General features: G+C 42.3%; 1 protein-coding gene across 6 annotated transcripts in view; it reads left to right on the plus strand.

Annotated features, from left to right (window-relative positions):
• LOC122469668 (zinc finger protein 501-like) overlaps window positions 1–14664 on the plus strand; it is a 17479-nt gene extending 2815 nt beyond the window's left edge. Inside the window, exons 2-10 of one of the 6 annotated variants that reach the window (XM_043557153.1) lie at window positions 983–1156; window positions 7215–7416; window positions 7621–7630; window positions 8208–8294; window positions 9074–9240; window positions 9918–10044; window positions 10769–10864; window positions 11385–11467; window positions 11908–14664. In XM_043557153.1, the coding sequence (XP_043413088.1) occupies window positions 9103–9240; window positions 9918–10044; window positions 10769–10864; window positions 11385–11467; window positions 11908–13011 (1548 nt within the window). In that variant the 5' untranslated portion in view covers window positions 983–1156; window positions 7215–7416; window positions 7621–7630; window positions 8208–8294; window positions 9074–9102 and the 3' untranslated portion in view covers window positions 13012–14664. The remainder of the gene's footprint in view (window positions 1–982; window positions 1157–7214; window positions 7417–7620; window positions 7631–8207; window positions 8295–9073; window positions 9241–9917; window positions 10045–10768; window positions 10865–11384; window positions 11468–11907) is intronic. The other 5 variants (XM_043557156.1, XM_043557151.1, XM_043557152.1 and 2 more) reach the window with 5 other exon arrangements.
• The last annotated feature ends 3805 nt before the right edge of the window (window positions 14665–18469 follow it).

Genomic DNA, 18469 nt, shown 5'->3' on the forward strand with positions numbered 1-18469 from the left:
ACATCTGCCACTCCATTTTAGGGAGGTTTCCTATTACTAGGTTTCACACCATAAGCATTAAAAATCAGTAAGGAAATTACATTTTCAAATTTCAGTAGCTTCATTTATACCTTTTTAAAGTTTTTATTTATTTATTTTGAGAGAGAGCATGAGCAGAGAGAGGGAAACAGAATCCCACGCAGGCTCTGCTATGTCAGCACAGAACCCAATGTGGGTCTCGAACTCATCATGAACTGTGAGATCATGATCTGAGCCAAGAAATCAGGACTTGGATGCTCAAACCACTGAGCCCCCCACATGTCCCAATGTACACTTCATAAACTTTAACATGAAAGCTTAACATAAAAGCGTTAACATCTCTTTTTTATATTTCCTTTGGAAAATGTGATCCTGGTTGGAATTTGGCAATACCTGATTCCAACCACTCATGCTGCATAACTTCTCAAAGATTATTTACAAGAGAAGACACTCTTCTGGCTTTCTTAAAACTTTTTTTTAAATTGTTTTAATGTTTATTTTTGAGAGTGAGCCACAGGGGAGGGACAGAGAGAAAGACAGACAGGATGCGAAGCAGGCTCCATGCTGACATCAGAGAGCCCAACGTGGGGCTTAACCTCAGGAAACATGAGATCATGACCTGACCCGAAGTCAGATGCTTAACCAACTGAGCCACCCAGGTGCCCTCTTCCTCAAAACAATTTTAAGTTGATTTAATATTAGTATTTGAACTCAATTCAGAATTTGGAAGATATATTTCTTTTAGGTAACAGAACAGTAACCACTATGGAGTTCCTTAAAAAAGGGGACCCAGTGCTCCTCCAAGTCTCCAAATCTCCATTCCCCTGAGCTCAGCTTACTCCACTCAGACCTGCTGGGAAGTGGACTCTGATTAAGCAGCCAGGACTTTACACCATTGGTGGCTAAGTGGCCTTCACAGTTGGACTCTCTGTTTGCTTTTCTTTATCCCTCTCTGCTTACCTAGGAGTCCAGTGATAGAATTCTGTCTGTGACCCATCCAGCCTGCAGACCACCTTCTCCGTCAAATCTTCAATGTTTAGGTGTTTACATATGTACTTGAGAGTCTCCACATTACATGGAGTGAGTTTTCTTGCGTCTATGTGGAACACATATCCCTATGAGAAGCTGAGCCCATAAGGTAGGTATCTTGAGTAAAGCAAACTGTATACACAGTGTCTTTGAGTCTCTGTTATCTTGTGTCCTTTTTTTTCCAGGAGAAAATTCCACCCTACATGAATAAGTATTGTTTATTATAATGGAAATATTCTTAAACCACTTTTCATTAAGGTTACAAATTATTTCACGGGGCACCTGGGTAGCTCAGTTGGTTGAGTGTGTGACTTTGGATCAGGTCATGATCTCGTGGTTCACAAGTTCAAGTCCGGCATCGGGCTCTGCTGACAGCTCAGAGCCTGGAGCCTGCTTCCAATTCTGTCTCCCTCTCTCTCTGCCCCTCCCCCACTCTCACTCTGTCTCTCAAAAATAAATGTTACAACCTTTTTAAAAAATTATTTCACATAACTATGTGAATTTTGACTTCTGCATTGGCTTTTTCATGTGTGAATCTGCATGTTATCAAAACTCTCTGAAGAAAGAGCTCTGAACACATGGCTACAGAGCATACACACACAAACCACTGGTAGCGTTTGCTGAAATGTAGTAGCTGGTCAGGCCTGGAGATTATTGAGGCTTTAATGGCATGGAGAACAATGATGAGTGATGTCAGCTGACTCAACACATGACAAATCACATTGGTGATCTGTAAAGACTCAAAAGGATGACTGAACCTGATAGGTTGAAGATAGCATCTCCTCTCTCACCTGAATGACTATTGTCCTGTGACTGAATGTTAACACTCGACTGCATAACTGAGACAAAAATCAGAACTTCAAATGACCCACCACTCCTGTATTGAAACCTTGAGCCACTCTGCCTCTTCCTGACACCTGGACATAGCAGCTGTCTCTCAGTCATATTGAGCTTCCATCAAGGAAGCTTGCCTTTTCCATTAGAAGCCCTGTACGTATCAAAGATGAATAAAACATTGCAACATAAGAACTAGGATATCCTGGGGAATCTTTGGGAATTATATATCAACAGGGCAGAGCCTAGGTATTTGATATTCTCTTATTGTTTTCCAGATTGAACGCTCCTCATGTTCTGTCTGATAAACACTAATTATCTTGCACTGCTAAGTTAAAGGGCAGAAGGAACCACGGGCTCCTGGGTGGCTCAGTCAATTGAGCATGCCACTTTAGCTCAGGTCAAGATCTCCTGGTTCGTGAGTATGAGCCCCATGTTGGGCTCTGTGCTGACAGCTTGGACCCTGGAGCCTGCTTTGGATTCTGTCTCTGCCCTTACCCTGGTCCCACTCTCTCTCTCTCAAAATAAACAAACCATTAAATAGTAATATTAATAATAATAATAATAATGATAATAAAAGGGATAGAAGGAACCAGCACTAGGAAGCCAACTATCAGACCCAATTTAAGTATCTCAGTCTTTTAACTTTAAGATTAGTGCCTGCCTTCTCCACTCTGCCTCAGGGATCATTGTATTGGGATAAATGCCAACCAGGCATATAAGGAGCTCTGTCTCAGTAATTGTATATTAATGCTTCTATCCATTTTCCTTTCAAAACAAGCTTCCATATTGTCTTTTGTTTCCTAAAAATTAAACAAGCTGATTCTAATACTTTTTGCCTGTGATGAAAACAGCACAAAACAAATGATACTTAATAAATATTAAAACTTACCTTTTACCTGTCACCCAAGGGGTGTTACTATGACTCTCTATCCCAGTGCCAACACCCACTTGCTAATTCACAGTCCTATTTGGCTTGTCCCACCTCGGGCATTTGCACTTGTCTGTTTTTCTCTGTATGACTCTTCCTCTGATCTCCTCATGAATGATTGCCACTATCATTTCTCTACTTTCTCAGAACCACATTCTCTGAACACATGTTTTTAAAACAACTTTTGTTTTCTAACAACAAATATTTTCAGGATTTATTCAACTATGCCATATTTACAACTGTGCCTTGGGGCCCCTGGGTGGCTAAGTCAGTTAAGTGTCTGACTTCAGCTCAGGTCATGATCTCACATCTGTGGGTTCAAACCCCATGTTGGGCTGTGTGCTGACCGCTCAGAGCCTGGAGCCTCTTCCAATTCTGTGTCTCCCTCTCTCCCTGCCCACCCTCTCTCTTTCTCTCTCTTTCACAAATAAATACACATTAAAAAAAAAAAGTGTGCCTACAAGTTAAAGAGGGGAAACTCTTCTATCTGTTTTTGGATTTTTTTTCTTATAGAGATCTTTGTAAGTTTTTATTCCTGTATAATTTATCAACATTCTGGGTCTTGAATCCATATGTCTGACCCCAGTGCCCCTGCCAGAATGGATGTCGTGTTAGCAGGCATGAAAACTACAGTAATCTTAGTGTCCATTTCCATCAGAGCTCTTGGGTGACCAAATGCATTGTCAACGAGCAGTGACATTTTGAAAAGGATTTTTTTTCTGAGCAGTAGGTCTCAACAGTGGGCTTAAATACTCAGCAAACTACGTTTTAAAAAGATGCACTATCATCCAGCCTTTGTTGTCTGTTGATGGAGTTCAGCCAGGGTAGACTTAGTATAATTCTTAAGGGCCCCAGGATTTTCAGGATGTTACATGGGCGTTGGCTTCAACTTAGTCACCAGCCGCCTTAGCTCCTAACAAGAGAGTCAGTCTGTCCTTTGCAGTTTGAAGCCAGCCACTGACTTCTCTCTGGCTATGAAAGTCCTGGATGGCATCTTCTTCCGACAGAAGGCTTCCAGTAGATTTTCCAACTTAAAAGCTGTTGGTCGGTGCAGCCCCCAGCATGAATTGTCTCAGCCAGATCCTCTGGATAACTGGCTGCAGCTTCTGTATCAGCACTCGCTGCCTCACCTTGCAGTTTTATGTTATGGAGACGACTGCTTTTCCTTACTCCCACCAACCATCCTCTGCTCGCATCAGATGTTTTTCTGAAGTTTCTTCACCTCCCTCATCCTTCAGAGAATTAACTGAAGAGAGTCAGGGCCTTGCTCTGGATTGGGCTTTGGCTTAAGGGAATGGTGACCTTCTATACAGACCACACAAACCTTCTCCATATCTACAATAGGTCTGTTTCAGTTCACTTCCTTTTTTTTAATGTGTATTTATTTTTGAGATAGAGACAGAGCACGAGCAGAGGAGGGGCAGAGAGAGAGACACACACACAAAATCCTAAGCAGGCTCCAGACTCTGAGCTGTCGGCACAGAGCCCGACACGGGGCCGGATCCCATGAACCGTGAGACCGTGACCTGAGCCGAAGTCGGACGCTTCACCGACTGAGCCACCCAGGCTCCCCTCACCTCACATTCTTATCACCCGTGTGTCCACTGGACTTGCACTTTTAATTTCCTTCAAGGACTCTTCCTTTGCATTCACAGCTCGGCTGACCTTTTGGCACAAGACACCTAGCTTTCAGCCTGTCTCTGCTTTCAGCGTGCCTTTCTCACGAAGCTCATTCATTTCTAGCTCTTGATTTAACGTGACAGACCTTGAACACTTAGGAGGCCGGTGTACGGCTGTCTCATGGCAAAGAGGCCCAAGGAGAGGAGGAGGGGGACAGCTGGTGGGTGGAGCAGTCACAATACACGCAACACTTACTGATTAAGGTAGCCCACACCTATGGGCACAGCTCGTGGCACCCCAAAACAATTGCAATAGTAACATCAAAGATCACTGAGCACAGACCACAGTAACAAATATGATAATGAAAATGTTTTAAATATTGTGAGAATTCCCAAAATGTGACACAGAGATAATGTGAGCAATTGCCCTTGGAAAAATGGCACCGATCAACATGGCGTTGCCACACACCTTCGTAAAAAGCAGTATCTGTAAAGCACAATACAACAAAGTGTGCCTGCCTGTAGTTAAGACCTGGAGGAGAAGAGGTTCTATATTCTTCTGGGCCCAGGCCACCACCTTCAGCAGCCCCCTCCTCTTCATCTCCAGGCAAGCAAATGAAATCCTAGAGCAGACCCTTCCTCTTCTCCAAGTCAGGTTTAGTTGACATCCTACCGACTGCCATGCTCTACACGCACAAAATAGGATAGGTTCCATGAATAAATTATACCTTCAATGTTCGTTTTCCCATACATACGATGTGTTTCAACTATTTTTGAATAATACAAAAAAGTATATATGTCTTAGGATCTGTCTTCATATATAAAAGAATAAATTACTTGTGAAGAAAACTCAGGCAATGTATTTTCATGTCAGGCACAGGCATTTGGTTCCCAAAAGAACAGTTTGTCCCTTTTTTCTTCTTAATGTGTTTGTATCAAATATAAAAGTGAACCTATAGTAACTCTCAAAAGGGAGCATAATTTTTACAGCGGGAATTTAAGGTAATCAGGTTCTCGTTTCCCTGGTTCTCTGACACGTTCCTGTCTTGCCAGCCTCGTCACACTGCACCATCCTTGAGGCAGTGAGGGCTTCTGCTCATCAGAAAGGAGTGTCTGCGGTAGGAGACTGTGGACCAGGCTTGTGCCACACAGAGAGTGGAGCTCTATTAGAGAGTAAAAAGGACACGTGGTCAGATCCTGCGTTATTTAAGGGCTCATTTAGAAGAGACCATTTAAAGAAATTTTTAAAAAACAAGAAAACTTTGTGTACAGAATCTCAAAGGATATAGCTTTTAGGAAAACTTGTAGAAAATACAGATGTTTTAGTCAGGTTCCTAAAAACTTATTTGAGCAAAGCCTTAGGACTCCCCATGGAGGTAGGCAGGAGCACTATTAGAGACTTTCCCCCCCTCCCCTGCTAACAGAACTTGTGTAAAATTGCTGAGAGAAGCCAAACCATTTGTGTCCCAGGGGCTGAGAGCAAACTACAGTCAGGTGAGTTGGGTGGACTGGACGGGGAGGCAGGCTAGTGGATTTCTGAAGATGATGGCAGGTCTAAAGGTCCTACTTGCAAGGCCAGTGAGAAAGCAGGGAAGAAGTTAAAGCTGGAGAGTGTTAGGAATGACATTTGTGCTTGTAAGTGGTATTAGCCCCACCCAGCAGCCTCTGGAGAGGGGAGTGGTTGCTGGAGGTTGAGCTCTAGAAACACTCTTGAACACTGGAGACCAATCTCTAGGCTGGTGAGAGCTTCCATCTGCTGGAGGGTAATCCTGCCCACCTCCATGGGGACTGATGGATCCTGCCCTGGGGACCCTTCTGGACCTCACCCCGTGTACCTCTTCATCTGACTGTTCATCCTTGTAATAAACCAGTAAAACTGAGTAAAGTGTTTTCCTAAATTCTAGGAGTCATTCTAGAACATGCCAAGCCTAATTTGAGGGATTGTGGGAACCCTTGAATCCACAATGCTCTCGGCAGAAAATGTGGGCATTCTGGGCACTACATTTATGGTTATCTGAAGTAGAGGAAGTCTCATGGGGCTAAGACTTTGAACTTGTGGGATCTGATGCTGACTCCAGGAAGATGGTGTCAGAATGAACTGAATCCTTGGACACCCAGGCAACGTCAGAACATTAGTTGTTGGGGTGAAGAAAACTATTTATACGAATTTTTAGATTTTGAGAAATCCATGACTGTTGTCTGTCACAGGGTGTTGGTCGGTAAGTGGGTGGAAGAAATGGACGTATAAGGGAGGTAAGAAGGCAGAACTAACAAAATATGCTTTTTTTTGGTCTCAGATGTTATTGAGCATGAGCCATGTAACCAGGCATTGGGATAGGTCCCGTGTATGCAGTTGGAATAAAGTTCCTTTTTTTTTTTTTTTTTTTTTTTGGTCCTGCATGCATGCAGAAAAGAGTGCATGGGGATTGAGGTGGGCAGTAAAAGGGATGGAATTAGGGGCTGATAGACTTTAAGTGGTGTCAGTGGATGAGCTGGAAAGGGAGAGGCTCTGATTGCTGGAGGGATCTCCGGTTCTTCATCTGACAGGGCATTCCTGGTAAGACCTGGCAGGGGGCTATACCACTTAAGAGGACCATGTTTAGAAATCTGAGTTTGGGAAACAGAACGCAACTGAAATCCTAGCTGTATCATTCCTTCGCCATGTACTTTCCTCATCTTGCTAAAGTTTCCTGAAACTGTGTCATGTGTCCATGTCATTCTGGGCTGCAATAATAAAATACCACACATCGGTGGCTTAAACAACCGACATTTGTTTTTCACAGTTCTGGAGCCTGGGAACTCCCAAGACCAAGGTGTCAGCAGATTCAGTATCCTTGATGTGCCTGCCTTCTCACTGGGTCCTAACTTGGTAGAGAGAGAGAGCTGTGGTGTGTTCCTCTAAGAATTACTCCAGTCCCTTCATCGGGGACCTCCTCTCAAGACCTCATCTAAACCTAATTACCTCTCAAAACGCCCCACCTCCAGGTACCATCACATGGGGAATTAGGGCTTTGACATACGGACTTGGGTGAGGCTGGAGGGGACACTGCCATCCGGTCCATAACAGTGACTGTACTGAAAACAGCAGGATCTATTCTGAGGATTAGTTAAGTGAATGTTCTTAAGTTTCCAAGCAGAGAGTCCTATTATTAAACTTTGAATTTGTCTTCCTTATTTTTTGGACTCCAGGTGTAAGGAGGTGAGTTATGTCTACTTTTGTTTGTGATACAATATCATTTTTCCGTGAAATACATTTAAGTACAAACAAAATTTTGGTAAGAATTCAGTCTTTACCAATATGTTTAAATATACGATTTATGAAATGCTGGGGTGTCATTTGTGGTGATGACTAATATACGACAATATTCCAGTTACAACTTTACTACAATGTCAGATTGAACAAATATATTCCCTCATAAAACAAAACCTCTGCCTTGTACATTTTCTAAGTCGGGCACTTTTAGGTTTGGGGTTCAGGGAGGGAATTAAATATCCCTATGAAAAAGTTGGCAGTTAACTTAGAAATAATGATTTTCATTCCCTCGTATGAAAATAAAAAAGAATATTCCTATCTTATTGACGAGCAGCGGTAGCCAAAGCCTTGTCACTTCTGATCCAAGCAGAAGTGAGAGCTCCCGCAATTGTCTCAGGGCATGTGGCGAGTTCTTGTAGGGGGAGCTGGGGGGTCGCATGCAGGCACATCAGGGATTCATGACCAGGGGGTCTGGGAATTGTGGGTAAGACTGGAGTCTCTTGGCTTCTCTCCCCTTGCCCAGCTTTTCCTGCATACGGTTTGCACTCTCTGTGAGTGGAAATCCGGAGGAAGAGACGTGGTGGCCGAACCCTTGATGATGCAACTGCAGGTGGGTGGATATGCGATCCTTCTCCTGAATGATGCCTCTGTTGCCTGTGGCTGGGAAGGCTTCTCTTGGCCCAAGTCTTCTAAGTGCATCCAGGCAGTTTTCAAGGGTCTGGGTTCTAGTTCATTGTTGCCAGGACGCGCGGATACTTTTTGTTGGTCAGGGATGGATCAGGAAGAAGTCTCCTTTCCAGCATTTACACCAGTGCATCTCCCGCTCCTTAAGGATGTCCTTGCAGAAAAGAAATATGCAGAGTTTTCCTTCCTCATGCAGTGTATGGGCTCGGTTGGGGGGTGATTTACCCGTGGGCCATGGTAGTGGCTGCAGTGACCTCGGCACGTGGTGACTGGTGCTAGAGATGAGCAAGACCAGCAGTTTACGCTCCACTGAGGAGGCGGGCCTTTGAGCAGGTCAGCTCTGCAGTTTTCCAGAGAGTACAGGAAACTTTTGTGTGAGAGAGGAAATCAGCCATCATTTCTTTTCCCCTCAGTTTTAAGCTTACTAAAGGTTTGGTAACATACACTTGACTAATCTGGAAACTTCCAAAGATGACTAAATCCTCTTTACTACCCTTATCCCTTTTCACCCATTTTCCCTCGTTATAATTAAACTTTTTAAAATTGGAAATCTGAAAACAGTGCCTAGGGAGTATTTTTCAAAAAATTAACTCTGTATTTGGCAGAATGTGGGTAAAACTAGAGTCAAATTTAGAATCCTGTTGCAATTTTAGAAGGATTGGAGAGGCTACAAGTAATCGAGAGGATTCTATTGCCTTTCAACAGAAAAAACAGGATTACCATACGGACTATTGATGCAGTCATCATTGTTGTTAAGAATGGAGAGCTCACTGCAGGAGAGATCACTGTGGGGCCATCCTTTGGACGAGCCATCTCAGGAGCCCCTAACCGGACCGCAGGACCTGTCTGCCCTGATACCTTATAAAGAACAAGTGAGTTTGTAACATGAGAGGTGCGACTTGCTGACCTCAAGTTCTGCATGAGAGTTGTTCATCCTGCAGAATGCTGGGCATTGCTTCATAGGTGTCTACCTTTATTGTTTATTTACCTACATTTGTACGTATGAAGTGTTTGCTGTAAAAGAAGCATCTGCACATTACCTCATTGGAACTCCCAGTACATATATATATATATAGGTGGGTGTGTGTGTATGTATATCTGCATGTGTGTATATATGTATATACACACATACAAATATATTTTTTCTTTTTTTAGTAATCTCTACAGTGAGCATGGGACGCAAACTCATAACCCTGAGGCCAAGAGTCACATGCTCTTCCAACTGAGCCAGCCATGTGCTTATCACTATTTACTATTTAACCTAGGTTATAATCGCCACCCAGGACATCAAAATTGCCAGCTTACTGGAAAATTTCCAGGTTATTTCCTATTGACATTCCTTTATGATAAAGTAATTGTGTGTGTATTTCTGTTTGAATGTGTCTGAAGGGCAGGAGGCAGATCGGCACAGTAGAACATTTGATTTGAACCACAAATGGAGTCAGTTTTCTATACATACAGCTCCCCCATCTGCTATCACTATCATGTGACAGCTGCCCCCTAGGGATTGTTCAGCCTGGCCCTACTGAAACAATATCTGATATTTTAGGAATCTGTGACCTACAAAGATGTAGCTGTAGACTTTACCCAGGAAGAGTGGGCCCTGATGGACACATCCCAGAGAATGCTGTACAGAGATGTGACACTGGAAAACATTAGTCATCTGGTCTCTGTGGGTGAGTCGGTCACATCTGTTCATTCATCCATCCTTCCATATATCTATCCATCTTTTTGTTTATTAACCTTGTATCCAGGAGAGCTTCCACATATTCTAATATAGCTGTCTGCTCTAACTGATATTTTTTTGTAGCATTTCTGAATACTAGATGGAATTTTTAACTTTCGTTACTTTCATCATGTGTGTTACATGATAATTTGAATACAGACTTCTTGGCCACAAGTGTGTATCTACTGCAGTTTCTCCAAGACCCAGAACAATGCTGGGAATACAGTGCATATTTTTTGAATGAATAAATAAACATCCTAAATATTTTTCTGTCCTAAGCAGTGTGGGAATGGTGAGCACGGTAGAAAATATAACATCTTGTATCACTTTCCACATAAAACTCCACAGAATATTCTGGTGGAGCTTATGTGTATTGTATTCCTTTGAAAATAGTGTTAATCCCCTTGTGAGAACATTTAATTCCTTCTGGATGCAAACACTAAGCCTTCTGCTCTCTCTCAGCTTGGGCAGGAGCATCAGCAACCAGAGATCATACTGTCTTTGGGTGCAGTGTCAGGCTGAGAGCCTTTATCAATGTTTTTAGTGTTCAAGGTGTTATTCTCTGGGCTGTTCTTCCACGCTCATGTTCTTCCTTGGTTGCCTGTACAGTAGAATATCAGGCGCTGTTCTTGGCACAGAACTGAAAATTCACATACCATTCTCCATTGATATAGGGTGTCATTTCTTCAGATCAGATGTGATCTCCCCGTGGGAGCAAAGAGGGGAGCTGTGGAGGGAAGAAAGAGGACCTCCCCAAGGCTGGAGTCCAGGTGAGCTGCAGACATGCGCTCAGTGTGAGAAGGCTAGTGAGTAAGCAGGGTCTTATTGATGTCAGTGCAGATTTCCTTGAGTGAACGACAGCTTCAGAAACTGTGAGTGGCCAATGAGACAACATTCCTCAGACTGTGTCATTATTTCTTCCATATGAGTTTCTCTTCATGTACCTGTACTTACATTTCACCTCAGGCAAGCAAATGTTCCTGTCCTCGTTGGAGGTAAAATTTCACACTGTGGTCTGTGTCATGATTTCTAGTCTTTCTTTTAGGATTTCCACTCTGATATTCTCTGCAACAGCCCATCATTATTTTATTTTTCTTTAACTTAAACATTGAGTTTTGTTCTAATTGATACTATTCTAAAATGTATGTCTATTCACCAGTATTTTCCTCAATTTCACATTATTTGGTCATGTGTGCTTGCCTGGTCTTATGAGCTTGTCAACACTTTAATTCCCCTGGTCTACTCATGGTGTTTCTCAGGTTTATTTCTTTTTTTCCTCAATTATTTTAGGCATGAAAAAAAGCCATAACAAGCAAGAAATAATATCTATGCAAGATATCTACATGAAGGACCCACCTAACTGCTTGAAAATAGTAAGTGTCATGAGGAGGAACCTTGCCTATTCATGTTCAAAGACCTGGGTGGAGCCTAAGTCATCAGTTGTAGAATCACATAACAATTAGTATAAGTACCTTCTTACAGAATGTGATTGACAACATAAATCTGGGGAAGAAATTAGCCTGGATTTAAGCTATAATTGTTCTGAGAAATGGATAATTGCATAACCATGGTTTATTGGGATGACACATAATGATATCTTCAAAAACACTCAGCCCTCCAATAAAGATGCTACCAAGGGTAAAAATGTTTGTGCATGTCAGCGATGAACACCCCATGTGCATGTAAGTGATCTGGGGAAGGTTTTAGTTGGAGATTACCACTGAATGGCCAGCCTGGAATTCATAGGTAGAGAACTGGGTGTATGCATGTTTGGGAGAAGTCCTATAACAGTCTCTCATCTCTTTCCCAACAGCCGAAACGTCATGCAGGAGAAGACCTCTCTGTATATAGTGGGTATGAAGTTTTCATTCACACCTACACACTTACGCAACATATCTTAACTGACACTGGACACAAACCCTATAAGTGTAATGAATGTGGAAAACACTTCACCCGAAACGCCAACCTTCATACTCACAAAATAAGTCACACAGGAGAGAATCCATTTGTTTGTAATCAGTGTGGGAGGCGCTTCAGGTATTTTTCATCTTTAACTAGACATAAGCGAATTCATACTGGAGAGAAGCCTTATGAATGTCATCTATGTGGGAAAGCCTTTGTTCGTAGTTCCCTTAAACAACATCAGAGAACACACACTGGAGAGAAACCATATACATGTCCTCTATGTGGAAAAGGCTTCGTTACAAGGTCTAATCTTCGAGAACATGAGAGAACTCACAGTGGAGAGAAACCATATACATGTCATCATTGTGGAAAAGCCTTTGTTCAAAGCTCTTGTCTTAGAAAACATGAGAGAACTCACAGTGGAGAGAAACCATATAAATGTCATCTATGTGGAAAAGCCTTTGTTACAAGCTCTAATCTTCGAGACCACGAGAGGACTCACACTGGCGAGAAACCATATAAATGTCATCTGTGTGGAAAAGCCTTTGTTCAAAGCTCTTGTCTTAGAAAACATGAGAAAACTCACACTGGTGAGAAACCATATACATGTCATCTTTGTGGAAAATCCTTTGTTCAAAACTCTTATCTTCGAGAACATGAGAGAACTCACACTGGAGAGAAACCATATCAATGTCATCTATGTGGGAAAGCCTTTGTTCGAAGCTCTTGTCTTAGAAGACATGAGAGAATTCACATTGGAGAGGAACCATATACATGTCATCTGTGTGGAAAAGCCTTTGTTACAAACTCTGATCTTAGTAAACACAAGAAAACTCACACTGGACAGAAACCATATACATGTCGTCTATGTGGAAAAGCCTTTGATCATACCTCTTGTCTTAGAAGACACGAGAAAACTCACAGTGGCGAGAAACCATATACATGTCATCTATGTGGAAAAGCCTTTGTTCAAGGCTCTAATCTTCGAAAACATGAGAGAACACACTGGTGAGAAGACATCATTGTCATCTGTGTGAAAAAGCCTTTGTTCAAAGCTCTTGGTTTAGAACACATGAGAAAACACACTAGAGAGAAACCATAAACATGTCATCTATGTGGAAAAGTCTTTGATATAAGCTCTGATCTTAGAGACCATAATGGAATTCACTCTAATTCTAGTGAATTAACATGGAAGTGCCTTCAGCCACATTACTAATGTGAAAACAGCCAGAGGACTCAGGTGGGGGAAGTTCCATGGTCATATTCATTACAGAAATGTCTTCATTTTTAACTCCTCCTTACACAACATGAGTAAATTACATTTGGAAGAACCCTATATTTATAATCAAGGAGGAAGACACATTAGCTGGTCTCTGGTCATAGGGTGCACAAGAAAATCCAGTATGAATACTAATCTAATCTCCTTTAAGTGGGAATTTACACAGGAAAATCTTTCTAGATGGAGTCACTGTAGGAGAATAACCGAAAAATTAATGCTGGAGAAGTTATTCATTGTTACATGCATGGAAAAAAACTTGACTAGTAGAAAATCTATTGTAGGCAAGTGAAGCTTCACACTCTGTATTATAGTAAACGAATGGCAGCCTAAGTGATTTTTAATTCCTTAGTCAACATGTAGTTTCTCACACTGTATATGTGGCATTACTAAAATCAGATGAAAGGTTAGACTTTGCATTAGAAATCCCTGACTAGGAAAAACATTTATCAAGAAAGTCTTAACACACAATTTAGACATTTATTTATAATTCTGCCTAACAGCCTATTATTATAAAAATGTAAGAAGGGTAGCATTGTGACATCATCTGGGAATTCTAAATTCAGAATTTTGTAACTTTTTTTTTTTGGTTCTTGGAACTGCATATGAAGCAAAGTTTTGCTGAAAAAGCCATTATGTTGGTTAGGGTCCTATTTTTCATGCAGCAATAGTAATTATGATGATTGGATTCAACTAGAAAGTGTCTTTGAATATTAACTGAAAAACATAGAACACAAGATGATGCGTCATTACTACATATTGTTAACCACGTATGTAGGTCGTAATGATGAATTAAAGATTCTTATATAGATAGTTTGTGACCGAACCCTGTATAAATTTTCATTTTAAAATGCCATTATTGAAACAAAGAAGGGTATTACCTAACAATAAGGGGGTCCATTCAACAACAGGATATAACATCTGTAAATATTTATGTGCTCAACATAGGAGCACCTACATATATAAAACAAATACGAGCAGAAGTCAAGGGAGAGACAGTTATGCAGTAGAAGGGGGATGTTAATACACACTTTGATCAACGAACGAATCATTCGGACAAAAACCAGATAACATCTACCGTAAGTGACACGTTAGATGAGATGGACTTCACAGAGGTACACCGCAGACTTCATCCCAAAGCAGCAGAACAACATACTCTTGGCAAGTTTCCATGAGACATTCTCCAGAATTGGTCATAGTTACTGCCTGTTAGTAGCAATGAGTAATTTTTTTTCTCTTTTACCCAAGCCATGTAATTGCCCCTCTTCCTCTTTCTCCTATAAAGCCCTTGCTTTCACCCCACAGATAGGACACTTTTCTGGTTACTGCTGGAATCGGTGCTCCCCAAACTGCAAATCTTTAATCCCAAGTAAACACTCATCTGCCTCTGGTTGCAGCTCTTGTTTTCAGGTGGCAATGGGGACAAGTAATGTTTCTTTTCCTTTCTTGGCCAGGCGCTACAGAGCGTGACCTGGGAGAGCTGACTTTGGAAGGAACTCTCTATTCTGGCTCTCCCAGTTTTCAGGATCCAACCCGCAGCTCCAGAATGAGTGTGATCACTCTGCCACTGCCTCAAAAGGTGCCATCATAGGCCACCAAACGATTGAAGAAAAATAATAGTTTAAAAAAAATTGTTAATATTTATTTATTTTGGAGAGGGAGAAGGAGAGAGAGCATGAGCAGGGGAGGGACAAGAGGGGGAGAGAGAAAATCCAAGCAGGCTCTGCGCTGTCAGTGCAGAGCCCGATGTGAGGCTCAAACTCACGAACTGAGATCATGACCTAAGCCAAAATCAAGAGTCAGATGCTCACTCGACTGAGCCACCCAGGCGCCCCTCCATTACATGTTTTGATGACTGCCCCGCAACGGTGTGTTCGAACTCAACAACTCTGCCACTCACAGCCCCCATCACTGGTGCACACAGATTTCCCCATCTCTGAACCATTCAGACCCTGGATTCCAGTTTCACACTGGTCAGGATCTGGCCTTTCCTTCACCACGGCCCTAACAAGTCTCACAGGCCTGATGCCACGATGCTACTTTCCCTTCTCCCAGGCTCCCCAGTGGCCTGTGGGCCTGTAGTGGACTCGCTGGTGCTCCAGGGTTTGAACTGTTGCCAGGCAGACCTTGCTTTTCACCTCCGGCATGCACTGATCCCACGGTGAACAAAACGCCCTCGACACACACACACAATCTGATAACATGTTCTGACAATCACATGTAGACCTTCCACCCTGACCACACTCTCAACAGACACAATAATGGCCAACACCCCCACAGTCAGACAACGCAGGGACACACAACTGTATGCAGATCATATGACTATATACTTTCTGACCACACAGAATTGGTGACACACATATAGTCATCATATAAAGGGAATCTGGCTGTGCATGTGTGTTTTGGTGTTGAGGCGTTTCACATGTTGCCATCAACATGACAACCCAGGGCTTAGAGGGGAGAGGCTCAAGGCACAGAATGTGTGCTGATGCCCATCAGAGCCTGGCAGTGCTCGTTCTTGGTATATTGTGTAAGAGGCAGGTGGAGCCTAAGGATCTGCATACTAAGTGTTTGATACAAACATATCAGCCAAAAAAAATTTTTTTGGTGAAAAAAATGCAGAAAATTTAGCCAGGGTCCCGTGAGAATGCATGAAGGATTCAGTATGAGTCCAAACTGTCAGCTGAGGATTTTTCCTCAGAAGATTCATATTGCTCTTAAAACTTGCATATAAATGTTGTATACATATAAATACTGAAGCATTCTTTGCGTTAAAATATTTCAAGTAGGGGTAACCTGGATGGCTCAGTCGGTTAAGTGTCCAACTTTGGCTCAGGTCATGATCTCACAGTGGGTTCGAGCCTCACATTGGGCTCTGCACTGGCAGTTTGGAGCCTGGAATCTGCTTCGGATTCTGTGTCTCCCTCTCTCTACCCCGCACCTGCTTGTGCAGGCTCGCTCGCTCGCTCTCTCTCCCAAAAATAAATTAAAAAAAATAAAATACTTGGCGTGCCTGGGTGACTAAGTCGGTTAAGCGTCCGACTTCGGCTCAGGTCATGATCTCAGGGTTCATGAGTTCGAGCCCCACTGACAACTCAGAGCCTGAAGCCTGCAGCCTGCTTTGAATTCTGTGTCTCCCTCTCTCTCTGCCCCACCCCCGCTTGTGCTCTGTCTCTCACAAATGAATAAACGTTAAAAAAAATTAAATAGAAATAAAAAATATTTGGAGTAAAAGAAGTTCAGTTTCTGCCATGACTGAGTAGATTTTATTGGTCTTACCCATAAAAAGCAACATCAAAACCTGATTAAAATATACAGATCTTTGAAGATTTGTCATGTTACCTGTTTAAACAGGAGCTTTTGAGGTACAATCCATGAGACTAGGGAAATCCAATGAGATGATTGGCACATCCACACTGGATTTTCTGCTGAGGCAATTGAAAATTAGCGGGGTGGGAGAATGAAATTCCAGGAAAAAAGATGGAGCCTTTCTGGGCTTGGTCGAAATAAGTTTGAATTTTGTGCATGCAAAATAGTGGGGCTTTTGCTTCCAGATAAGGTGTGAGTAGAGGTGGAATGACAGTAGAAATTAAATATTCACTTAAAAGGTGTATTTGTTAAAGTCTAAAACGTTGTGGAACCAGAAAGGATTACCTGAACTGAGATTCCACCCGGGTAAAAAGCCTTCGTTAGTGGAGGTGAGATCACCAGACATTTCCACACCTGAAGAAATTGCTTAGTGTGGACACTGACAGTCTCAGGGAGAAAGACATCACCAGGGAATAAAAACAAGCTGATAGGCACATAGACTGTCGTGGCAGCTTGAAATCAGCAAGAGTCCCCCCAAACGGGGCTGCTTTTCTTTACAGGCTATTAGGTCGGGACTGGCAAGAAAGGTGGTGTAATACAATCGCATGGTTTTGGGAGATTACTTCCAACAGCAGGAAGACATCTGCAGTGATTTTAGAAGAATGAACGTGAAGGCATGAAGGTCAGATTCACTCCAATCAAAGTGGCAACACAGGCAGAGTGCATTCCGATTACCGAATGGGGAAAATGTGATGTGTCCCAATTCTATCTGCCTAAGGAAGGGGATAGTCACCATCTCTATGTAAAACAACATCAGTGCCAGCGTCTCCCTTTTAGAAGATCTCAGAGCAGCGCCCTGCCGGCTCACTCGGTGGAGCATGCAACTCTTGATCTCGGGGTTGTGAGTTCAAGCCCCATGTTGGAAATCAAGATTACTGAAAAGTAAAATCTTCAAAAAGAAGGAGAAAAAGGAGCAGGAGGAGGAGGAGAAGAAGAGGAAGAAGAAAATCTCAGGTATATGAGAAAAAAAGTAAGGAAACGTGATGGGGGGTGGGGGTAAAGGACAAATATAGACAAGACCAAAAACCCCATGCATATTTTTAGATTGGAGTCATGAAGAAAGGAATTTACAATAATTATGTTAAATAGAGTAAAGTAATAAAAATATATTTGAATAGAGACAAGTGCAATGGCTCTGGTTTTAGCAAACTCTGGTCTATAAGTGAAATTAATGGAGGAGGTTAACAGACTTTACATAGAAAACCAAATCAGTGGGGCGCATGGTGGCTCAGTCAGTTAAGTGCCCAACTCGGTTTTGGCTCAGGTCATGACTCACAGTTCGGGCTGATGGCGCAGAACCTGCTCGGGATTCTGTCTGTCTGTCTCTTTCTCTGTCTCTCTGCCTTTCTCTGCCCCTCCTCTGCTTATGCTCTCTCTCTCTCCCTCAAAATAACTTTTAAAAAGTTAAAAAAACATAAATAGAAAACCAAATTAGTGAACTCGTGGATGTTTCTATGAAATATTCACACAAAACCCCAAGAGATAAAGTGGGGGAACTGAGAAAGGCATTGTAATACCCTTCAAAAAGCACAGGATAATTAGATTCTCAGTGTTCCCACATATGAAAGAGGGATATTAGTCATTTCTAAATGAACAGTAGGAGCCAGTTACTGCCTTGTCCTCCTGAAAGAGGAGAAGCCCTCTCTCTCTCTCTCATCTCAGACTTCTACTTGTATTTATGGGAGGGACTAATATGGGACTCATTCCCATTTAGTGATTTGGGGATTCATGGCTGTTGAGAAAAATCAGATTTTCATAGCTTCTTTCTGCGCTACGAGTTTTGCCAAACAGTATACAGCCTGTCACTAGAAGAGATGATGATTTT

The sequence above is a fragment of the Prionailurus bengalensis genome, chromosome B1 (genome assembly GCF_016509475.1).
Source record: "Prionailurus bengalensis isolate Pbe53 chromosome B1, Fcat_Pben_1.1_paternal_pri, whole genome shotgun sequence".
Lineage (NCBI taxonomy): Eukaryota > Metazoa > Chordata > Mammalia > Carnivora > Felidae > Prionailurus > Prionailurus bengalensis.